The sequence below is a fragment of the Pecten maximus genome, chromosome 3 (genome assembly GCF_902652985.1).
Source record: "Pecten maximus chromosome 3, xPecMax1.1, whole genome shotgun sequence".
Classification (NCBI taxonomy): domain Eukaryota; kingdom Metazoa; phylum Mollusca; class Bivalvia; order Pectinida; family Pectinidae; genus Pecten; species Pecten maximus.
The window spans coordinates 15,611,959-15,624,189 of record NC_047017.1 but is presented as its reverse complement, the minus strand read 5'-3'; the positions used below and the strand labels follow the sequence as shown (position 1 = coordinate 15,624,189).

The window sequence follows — 12,231 nt, the reverse complement described above, 5'->3', positions numbered from 1 at the left end:
AGTCCAGTATCGACATTTTATATGATATACATTTAAAATAATCAATTATTTTATAGTTCTTTGTCATATAAAAAAAAAAACTCACCTACCTTTAAATTTATTTCTAAAGCATGCAATTAAAATGGGAGAATAAGATAGCCCTTCACCATTACTAACTTAAGCTGTCTACAAAGCCATGGTGAAATATAATCTAGTTACTTATATACTCACAGGTATGTTTTCTTAATCTCAACTAGTATCTTACTGATTTGCATTAAAGGTGAAATACAAATTTATGATGGTTAGTGTCATAATGCTACAAGACAAGAAGAGTTATCTCCCTTCTTTGTAAGAGAACGACTCGCTTTAAATGAAATTACTTATACTCCAACATGCAAAAAGGGCTATTCATGTTCATATTCTTTAAATCAGATACCTCATTCTAATATTCAAGAGAAAATGACTCTTCTGGTGAATTGAAACATAATATATAGCAAGATTACTTACTTATATTTAAACTGCATGATGTTTATTTAACTAAATAAATATAAATCTTATTAAACCAGGGCATAACAAGGTTCCACTGTATATACCAAATCAGACACCAGTGCAGTGTACTTTTCCAGATCAAATCAATTTTTCCCCTGGAATATCTGATTAGAGATAATTGATTTATGCTGTGTCTATTTATATAGAATAGAAAATACTCATGATGTATCTAAGGAGATATTAGAAAGTTTTTTCCTGTAAATCAAATAAATTCAAAACATCATGAAAACCACATTAGTTAATGACACACAAAGTAAGTTTGCTACCTAGAATAACATCTACAACATTTTAACTTACAGGAGCTTTCTCTCTGTACTCTGTTCCATGTGGGTGTGGCGTTCGTCAACCTCCTTGGCTAACTTGGTGTTTCTAAGGTTGGCCTCGGTCAAGTCTTGTTTTAACTTTTCTGTTTCCCAATTAAACTGTTCCAGGGTTGACCTGCATATTTAAGAGTAACTATCTCTATCTGTCATCTCCTAATGATACATTAGCTTTAATGCATTCAAAAATTGCATTTTTATATAATTATTATCATGTTTTGAGAAGTTTTTTTGTTTTTTTTTCTACGTAAATTTTCATTAAGGAATGAATGCCAATTCGAACATTCAATGAACAGTTAATATCAGCAACATTGAAAGAAACATGGTTTATCATTCACACAAATTAACGTACAAAAGATTTCAGTTTTAGACATCAAGGTTGTGCATGTATAGTCTACTCTAGCATTAAAAAGCAGTGAAGAAAATAATTACTGGCAATTTAAACAGCTGAAACGTTTTTATCATCATCATTTGAAATACTAAATTTTATAATGTGCTAAAATTTTGAAATGAAAAAAGCAGGAATTTTATATTTGATTGAAAAAAATACTCATTTAATAGTCATAATGCACACAAGCATTAATCAGGGTAGAAGATACAACAAAGGTCGAAGGTCGTACTTGAGATGTCTGATTTCCTGTTGGTATGAGGAAAGTGCCGCCTGGTAGACAGCGTTCTGGTCGTCAGAGTTGATGAGTTCCTGCTCCAGGTAAGAGGACAGCTCTGACAGACTGACCTTGGTGTTGAGGTCAAACCCTAGTGCCTTAAATATCAAAAGTCATATTATTGAAACAAGATTATAAAACAAGCATACTGAGTATTGCTAAAGAAATACATGTCCCCTAACAAACCCTAATAAAAATAGTAAAAGCGACATTGATCTTTAGCCAAAACCCCTAAAAATTTGAACTTGTCCGAGATATTTTTTTTTTTTTTTTGGTCCTTTAATTATCATATTTGTACATACATGTATTATATCAAACCAATATCCCTCTCCCTTAAAGCCTCTGGATGGTATCAAAATTCAACATCTTCCCCCTAGGAGGACGAAACAGCTGTATAATGCAATTTTCTTCATTTTTTGGCTTTGCTGTTTGCATTGAAATATGGTAATATATTGTGTGTTATTTGTACAATCCTCAGGAAGAATTCACTTCAGCATCCAACATTATGTATTTGATATTGGATACTAATTTTTAAAATAAATTTTATAACAAGTTTTAGTCAATTTGTGAGAGGCCCATTCAGTACATACCAGAAGAATGTCTGCTCCGTTTGTGACGTTGTATTTTTCCCACAGGTCGATGATATTGTCTGGCATGGCAAATCTATAATAACACAAGGACAAAATTAAATTACACTACTAAACATCACTCACCACAAAACAATGTCATAGAAAATGAATTTTTTAATGATGATAAATAGAATAATTTCAGATAACATTCAGATATTTTTTTTTTTATTCAGAAAGCTTTTTTTTTATTTTGTACATTTTTAATTTACTCAAGTCTAATGTTTTTCATATTACCAGGTACTTTAAAACTTTAAAACTTTTAAATTATTATAAAAAATCAAGCTATTTCAGGAAATAAAAATAAAATTCTTTATTTTGTACATGCGTAATTTATAAAAGACTAAAAATCCGGAATTTTTAAACATTAATCAATATTTTGTATATGTGTAATTCATATATTTTGTACATAATTAAACGTATATATATATCTATATGTGTCTGATGTATGTAACATTCCACTCACCCCGTGTTGGTTGGATCCAGTGTAGTAAAGATACCAGATACACCCGTCCCCAACACAATCGATGGTGTCAGTCTCTCCTCCGCAGTTGCCGACGCCATCACTTTGATTTTCTTCTGCGCTGAGTGTGTCCTGGGGGTAGGTGTACCAAGTGACCGGGGGGTGGGGGGACAGGCTGGTGCACTGTGCTGCAGACCATGCAGAAATTCGTTAAAGCTTACTTTTCCATCTGCGTCGGAGTCCAGTTTGTCAAATAGCTGCTGTAGTTCCTGTTAATATCAGCACACGGGCATTAATACGTTTTAAATACTTTACACCTTCACAAATGTAGCGCTAATGACGGTTAAACAGAATCCTTCACCCCCGTACACGTAGAGTAATATCTCAAACAAACGGCCAGATTTTTTGTCTACATATATATAGGGGTGAAAGATTGGGTTTTTTTGTCACCTTTGTTTATCTTTAAATACTGAAAGTTATAATAGTTAACCAAGTTTTCACACCCTTATCGATGAGATATGAAATAAAAGACAAAAATCGAGGATATTACCCAATTGTGATGTACGTGGTCATGATTGTATTAAGTGAGCTTAGATTTGATGTCTAATCCTATTGTGAGTTGTGATATTTTTAGAATAAAGGCATATGTGAGATGTCTTTTCCCTTGGTACAGAAAGACAGATTTATCTTTTCCTTACCAAAATCAGAATTGAACAAAGTGTTGGAGGAAATTTGTCATCCTAACATATATCAACGTATAGTGTGTGTCAAAGTTTCATTGTATGCTCAACTTTACACATACAGTATATAGTCTAGAATTTACTGAATAAGGCAATTTCAAAGCACATGAAGGTGAAAAAAAAATATAACAATAATGTTTATCTTTACTTACATCATCATTCATTTCATCCATGCCGATGTGATCACACACCGCTGCCAGGTCAGACAGAGTTATGTACCCTCGCTGCCCCACCCCCAGGGTCTGCCAGATATTGCATAGGTAGTCCTCTTCTGTCAGCTCCTGGGGCTGTTCTAGCTCGCTCATATTCAGGTTCAACTGACCTATATAACGAAATAGAGTCTCACTTTAACCTTGTATATACACTCATGAAACTGCAATCAAATCTCATATTGATTAATGAGCATGTCATCTATATATGAAGCTTAGTTTACATCTTAGAGTACCTACATATAGTTAACTCATAAACTTGAACTAGAACATTCATATATTTTCAAACATTTTAACAAGTTATATACTTTATATACATTTTTATGAATCACTCATGTGGGCGTGGATGGAAATGTTACTGCAAGGGTCTTACTGTCTCTCCAGCTGTGGAATAAACATTTCCATTTAAACAACTTCTTCTTAAGAACCAAGAGGTCCACGGTCATCATAGTGGGCCAGTAGCATGCTAAGTTTTTTTTACAAATGGCCGACCTTGACTTGTTTTCAAAGTTACATGGGTCTAATGTGTGTCCAATGCCAGTTAAGTATGCTGAGATGAAGGCAGGAACCAAGAGTACCGGAGAAAATCCATGTGGTTAGACAGGTGATCCCCATATCGTACTTTGGGCAATAAACCCAGCAAACAAACAGACAAGCCACACCATCCTTCAGCATAGGTCTTAATTAATAAAAGTCAAATAGTAGTAGCTATATTTTGTCTGTATTTGTTAAGAGTGTTGTCTATTTGATGATACAGTGGCTGGAACAAGGGGCCGTAACTCTATCAGTCCTATAGATATACCCCAGCTTTGTGGATGAGCACAAAACAGCATTGATCAAATGATCAAGCTTTGTAATGTCATAACTGTACATACCTTCTGCCTCAAACATCTCCCTCTCTTCCTCAGATAGCGATGATGCAGACTCCCGTAAAGGGTTATCTCCCTTGCTCTGCCGTAAAGACCTTGAGCCATCCTCCTGTAAAAGATGAAAAATCTTGGGTTACAGTGCAAAAATTTAATCTAGTGTAAAATTTCATTGAAAAATATCTTGGAAAAAAATAAAGGCATTTAAACCCATCAGATTTCCAATAAATTCAATTTCAAATTCATTAAAATACTGGCCAATTTTGTTTTTGATACCAATTAGTCATTTTTGGTGAATTGGCAACATGGCAAAAATGTATGAAAACTTTTTTAACTCCCTTCTCATATATAAATAGACTGGCAATAATGTGGTAACTATTGCCTGTGTTATCAATTCCACCTTGGTTGTGTAGGACACAGACACGTACTTAATGGATGCAAAACTTTAACCTAAATATTGATAAATTTTATTTCAAAGGTAAGGAATTGCCTGCAGTGTGTGATACATTAATTATCCTGTATGACTGTACATACATATGTATGTCTGATAAATGATAGCCTGATCTGCTTCTAATACCCATATTTATCTCCCCATTGAACATCGATCTGTATACACTTCAAAGTTTGTCACCAACGATATAAATACAGACATCACTACTGTATTGTACCCATACAATGTAAATACAAACATCACTAACATATTATACCTAAACAATGTAAATACAAACATCACTACCGTATTATACCTAAACAATAACACAAACATCACTACCGTATTATACCTTAACAATGTACAATGTAAACACAAACATCACTACCGTATTATACCTAAACAATGTAAATACAAACATCGCTACCGTATCATACCTAAACAATGTAACACAAACATCACTACGGTATTATACCTAAACAATGTAAATACAAACATCGCTACCGTATCATACCTAAACAATGTAAATACAAACATCACTACCGTATTATACCTAAACAATGTAACACAAACATCACTACCGTATTATACCTAAACAATGTAAACACAAACATCACTACCATATCATACCTAAACAATGTAAACACAAACATCACTACCGTATCATACCTAAACAATGTAAATACAAACATCACTACCGTATTATACCTAAACAATGTAAACACAAACATCACTACCGTATTATACCTAAAGAATGTAAATACAAACATCACTACCGTATTATACCTAAACAATGTAAACACAAACATCACTACCGTATTATACCTAAACAATGTAAACACAAACATCACTACCGTATTATACCTAAACAATGTAAACACAAACATCACTACCGTATTATACCTAAACAATGTAAATACAAACATCACTACCGTATTATACCTAAACAATAACACAAACATCACTACCGTATTATACCTAAACAATGTAAATACAAACATCACTACCGTATTATACCTAAACAATAACACAAACATCACTACCGTATTATACCTAAACAATGTAAATACAAACATCACTACCGTATTATACCTAAACAATGTAAATACAAACATCACTACCGTATTATACCTTAACAATGTAAATACAAACATCACTACCATATCATACCTAAACAATGTAAATACAAACATCACTACCGTATTATACCTAAACAATGTAATTACAAACATCACTACCGTATTATACCTAAACAATGTAAATACAGACCTCACTACCGTATTATACCTAAACAATGTAAACACAAACATCACTACCATATCATACCTAAACAATATAAACACAAGCATCACTACCATATTATACCTAAACAATGTAAATACAAACATCACTACCGTATCATACCTAAACAATGTAAATACAAACATCACTACCGTATTATACCTAAACAATGTAAATACAAACATCACTACCGTATTATACCTAAACAATGTAAATACAAACATCACTACCGTATTATACCTAAACAATGTAAACACAAACATCACTACCGTATTATACCTAAACAATGTAAATACAAACATCACTACCGTATTATACCTAAACAATGTAACACAAACATCACTACCGTATTATACCTAAACAATGTAACACAAACATCACTACCATATCATACCTAAACAATGTAAATACAGACCTCACTATCGTATTATTTCTAAACTTAGAAAATAATCCTTCAAATAATTCTGGTAAGTTATATTGTATTATTGGGCAATAGGTATCATAATCTAAATTAACATAAAAGTCCTTGATCTTCTTAAAGGCATATAGAATCAGAATCTAGGACATTTCCACACCAAAATCATTGTCTGTTTTTCATTGATATAACTATATTTAATTTATAATGAAAAATGTATAAAACTTTCTTTTACAATAAACATTTTGCAAGAAATGCAATTTTTGTATGTTGAAAATTGGTATGTTTTTTTTATCTGTATGAAATTAATGAGTTGGCACAAACAGTCGTCAATATCGATTATATGACAGTGAAAACAATTTAAGGTATTTTTTAAATTCATTTAATTACCTTGAGAGTTGTTTCCCTCAAAACTTGACACAAATTATTTCACATAAATATCACAGATCCAATATTAAGTTTAACATATATTGATGCATCAGTGTATATACCTCCCAAATATGTTTTTATTAATTATATACACAATAGTGTGTGCTCACATGTTTACAATCTATCCAGCACCTATAACACTCTTTTAATTACAATAATAATTGATAAATGCTATACAAAAATTCCCTACAGGAAAAATAATACAAGTGTTGGTATGCAAGATAAATCTAATTTAGGAATATGGTTCTGTCAAATTCTGTCTATTGTCCAGTTAATACAATAAATTCTGTGTATTGTCCAGTTAATGCAATAAATTCTCGTGTATTGTCTTGTCACAAGTCAACCAAATATATAGAAAATGTCATAAAATATTCTCTCATTATTAAAAATTGTCTATGAAAATATGATTTCAACTGTTTATGATCCGAACAAAAAATCATCATTTAGGAAAGCTCATTTTTGTATACACAGCATAATATTAATTAACATATTATAAACATATATTCTTGACTGTTTTATACATTGAGATATTAGCGCCAGTCAGGACATTTTAAATTAAAAATAAAATGTCAATATATATTGTGTATTGTGACCTTAAACTTCTATTCATGAAGAACTCCCCTGAGAATATTGAATGCACAATACCTTTTGATAGGTGTATTGTGTTACTTACAATGAAATATAATGTATATCAGACATGGCAGAATTTACGAATACCCTAAACAAATTCAAAAAGATTTTTAACATTTTTTCGGTGAACTTGTACACATGGGACTTGGATTAAAGATTACAGTGTTAATTTTATAATAACAGGTATTTTATCAGACATCAATTTAATAACGACCGAGTAATGAGACGTGAAATATACATACGGTGACCTAGATAAGACAAAGAGAATAAATTAACAGCTTTACTAAAACAATACACCTCACACTATACGAGATAGAGGTGGCATATGTTTAATTTATACCATTTGACTCAGACAGGGTACATTGCAAGCAATCCAAAGATTTCACCATATGACAGAATTTTATTATCAAGAAAGAAAAAAGTGCCATACATGTAACTATCTACAGCGGAGACATCAATTAGACATCCCAACTTCACTTCAACAAACAAAGTTCCTTCCCAAGAGGTGCTGTATTCATATACTTTAATTGGTAATGGTGATGTCAAGTAAAGGAGATGCTCTAAACAAAGTACACACTTATCAAAGGGCCATAACCCTGTATATTCTGGGGTATGAATCCTGGGCCACTTCAGCAATCTCAACACATAAGTGATCTTCATAAGAGTTATTCAAATACAAATAAATGATTATAGTGCCGTATGTTATATAAGATTAGTCTCAGACATATATGACACTGCATGTAAACAAATGGCCACAACTCCATATTTACATATAGCACAAGACTATATTTTAGAAGTGTCAAACTTAAAATTTATAATCAAATAACAATTGTGAAACAAGTTGCATAACTTATCATATACTCTTCCTGGGCCAGACGGAATTGTGTAGGGCGGTATAACAGTGGGACAAAACCAGAGTACCCAGAGAAAATCTCAGATAATCAAATCCTGGTCCCCATGGTGAAAGACAGTGGATTATTCTTAATGCCCGTCAATTTCAATATGGGACACTCTCAGGAAATGGTTACATGTACATACAAAATCCAGGAGTACAATATCCGACAAATTATGTTGTTTGACCGATTGACTGATTGGAATAGTGAAACCTATCATGCTTTGTGCTCTAAGTACTAAAGGAATGAAGGACACAACAAAATTAAAATGATGAATTTAATTTTCCTAGTTCTCACTACTAGGTATATTTAATACTATTTTATTATGATGATTTGAAAAAATAAACATCATTGGTACATATGTTATATTTCCCAAAAAAGTGAATACTAAATAGTTTTTTTTCTTTTTCTTTTTTTTCTTTCTGAAAATGAACCTCAAAAACATACCTGCGCACTAAAGACAAGCGGTGCGCACCATAGACACAAATTTACAGTATATGATTTAGCACAAGGATATATTGTAAGAAGAACCCTCCTGAAATCTTGCAATGAATTGGGGACAATAACAAAATATGATCTTTGTATTCAGACATATACAACTCATAATGTTTTGAATATAAAACATTCAACAGCTAGATTCCGGTAGGTGTAACCATTCAAGAGTACATATATATAGTTTACCTGTACACCAATGATATTAGATATGATAGGTTAGGAGGGATCGAACAGCCGGGGAGAGCCTCAGTTATGCACGGCCCATTGTGCCATGTTCTTGTGGCATGTAGCTATATATAACCTTATAGGTGTACACAATATTTGATCTGCTGACAAGATGATTCTTACAGGAATGCTATAACACCACTGATCAAATATAATGTGTATTGGAATAAAATACCTGCAGGTCTAATCAAAATTTACAGACACCAAATACTTAATCATATGTCATTCAATAGAAATCAAATGTCTGTTTTGATGTGAATTGAAGGAAATCAAAAGAAAGAAATGGTGTTATGTTATAATATTAAAATAACTGGCGACTCAACTACTGCTGTATATTATAGTGTAAACAAGCATGCTGGGTAAAAGTCTCCCACCAGGCCACGCTAAGCATAGCACCTGTGACCTGGACCCAAAACCCCTGAAACTCAAACATGATCTGTAGCTACTCATACTGAAGTTACAATACCAACGTTCACTAACATACCTTGAAGTATGGCTGTGAAAAGTGCAGAAAACTGATTGGACAGACTGACAGATGGGGAGGAAAGCAACAGTCCCCCCAATTTCACCGATAGGGGACTAATAAATGGCAACTTCTGCTGTATACAGTGTAAATACAAAAGTTGTTAGAAGACAACATATCGCTTGCCAAGTAGAGAAAGCCCTAAGACAATGATCTTTTTGAGAAGTAGGTCAAAGGTCACTGTCAAGGTCAACAGCTGATCCACAAATGTAGTGCATGTACCAATAGAAAGATTTTGTGACAAGGAACACACATGTCAAATATGAAAGCCATATATCATATGGTTAATTCAAATACAGGTCAAAGGTTACTCTCAAGGTCACCAAAATTGAAAGGTCTTGTTACAAAAAACGTATCTGACAAACATCTAAGCTGTATCCTCATTAGTATTGGCACAATACTGTTTTATAAGACTTTAACCTGGCTGTCTACAGATGAAACTGACGCCAGGGGTATAATGGTTTGGGGGAAATTACCCTGAGGAAGAGTCACAGTATCTCGAATGCTAAGACATTATGAGTGAGGAATGTTTGTTAGATTACACAATGATGTTATTATGTCTTTCAAAATAACAATATATATCACATCAATAAGCTTCTGTCTAATACAATTTTGGTTCCTAAAATAGGTGCTGAAATGTGATGATCTGGACTTGATAAAACAGGAGATCCCATTTCATGATGTTAATACACAAGGTCTGCAGTGTGAACGTGCATAATCTTAATTTTGAACAATGACAAATCTTCCCTCCAGAATTTACCTTCCCGACTCCTGAGTGGTGAAAATTCCACCCTTGCTGAATGACACATACATTCTACTCAGTATCATGACAACTGTCCAGGGTAAGACAAAATATCTCAAACCAGGTAAAGTGTGGACACCTGTCCAGGGTAACACAGAGATATATCACACCAGGTAAAGTGTGGACACCTGTCCAGGGTAAGACAGGGATATCTCACACCAGGTAAAGTGTGGACACCTGTCCAGGGTAACACAGAGATATCTCACACCAGGTAAAGTGTGGACACCTGTCCAGGGTAACACAGAGATATCTCACACCAGGTAAAGTGTTGACACCTGTCCAGGGTAACACAGAGATATCTCACACCAGGTAAAGTGTGGACACCTGTCCAGGGTAACACAGAGATATCTCACACCAGGTAAAGTGTGATACTGCTGTCCAGGGTAACACAGAGATATCTCACACCAGGTAAAGTGTGGACACCTGTCCAGGGTAACACAGAGATATCTCATACCAGGTAAAGTGTTGACACCTGTCCAGGGTAACACAGGGATACCTCACACCAGGTAAAGTGTGGACACCTGTCCAGGGTAACACAGAGATATCTCACACCAGGTAAAGTGTGGACACCTGTCCAGGGTAAGACAGGGATATATCACACCAGGTAAAGTGTGGACACCTGTCCAGGGTAACACAGAGATATCTCACACCAGGTAAAGTGTGGACACCTGTCCAGGGTAACACAGAGATATCTCACACCAGGTAAAGTGTTGACACCTGTCCAGGGTAACACAGAGATATCTCGCACCAGGTAAAGTGTGGTCACCTGTCCAGGGTAACACAGAGATATCTCACACCAGGTAAAGTGTGGACACCTGTCCAGGGTAAGACAGGGATATCTCACACCAGGTAAAGTGTGGACACCTGTCCAGGGTAACACAGAGATATCTCACACCAGGTAAAGTGTGGACACCTGTCCAGGGTAACACAGAGATATCTCACACCAGGTAAAGTGTGGACACCTGTCCAGGGTAACACAGAGATATCTCACACCAGGTAAAGTGTGGTCACCTGTCCAGGGTAACACAGAGATATCTCACACCAGGTAAAGTGTTGACACCTGTCCAGGGTAACACAGAGATATCTCACACCAGGTAAAGTGTTGACACCTGTCCAGGGTAACACAGAGATATCTCACACCAGGTAAAGTGTGGACACCTGTCCAGGGTAACACAGAGATATCTCACACCAGGTAAAGTGTGGACACCTGTCCAGGGTAACACAGAGATATCTCACACCAGGTAAAGTGTGGACACCTGTCCAGGGTAACACAGAGATATCTCACACCAGGTAAAGTGTGATACACCTGTCCAGGGTAACACAGAGATATCTCACACCAGGTAAAGTGTGGACACCTGTCCAGGGTAACACAGAGATATCTCACACCAGGTAAAGTGTGATACTGCTGTCCAGGGTAACACAGAGATATCTCACACCAGGTAAAGTGTGGACACCTGTCCAGGGTAACACAGAGATATCTCATACCAGGTAAAGTGTTGACACCTGTCCAGGGTAACACAGGGATACCTCACACCAGGTAAAGTGTGGACACCTGTCCAGGGTAACACAGAGATATCTCACACCAGGTAAAGTGTGGACACCTGTCCAGGGTAAGACAGGGATATCTCACACCAGGTAAAGTGTGGACACCTGTCCAGGGTAAGACAGAGATATATCACACCAGGTAAAGT

At 34.9% G+C, this 12,231-nt stretch overlaps 1 protein-coding gene across 10 annotated transcripts in view; it reads right to left on the bottom strand.

The window, feature by feature from the left end:
• LOC117323339 (ninein-like protein) overlaps positions 1–12,231 on the bottom strand; it is a 73,027-nt gene that overhangs the window by 30,603 nt on the left and 30,193 nt on the right. For all 10 annotated transcript variants that reach the window (XM_033878496.1, XM_033878489.1, XM_033878495.1 and 7 more), the window contains 6 exons: positions 4,427–4,529; positions 3,495–3,664; positions 2,606–2,871; positions 2,104–2,176; positions 1,469–1,611; positions 826–966 (listed from right to left, as the gene is read on the bottom strand). In XM_033878496.1, the coding sequence (XP_033734387.1) occupies positions 826–966; positions 1,469–1,611; positions 2,104–2,176; positions 2,606–2,871; positions 3,495–3,664; positions 4,427–4,529 (896 nt within the window). The remainder of the gene's footprint in view (positions 1–825; positions 967–1,468; positions 1,612–2,103; positions 2,177–2,605; positions 2,872–3,494; positions 3,665–4,426; positions 4,530–12,231) is intronic.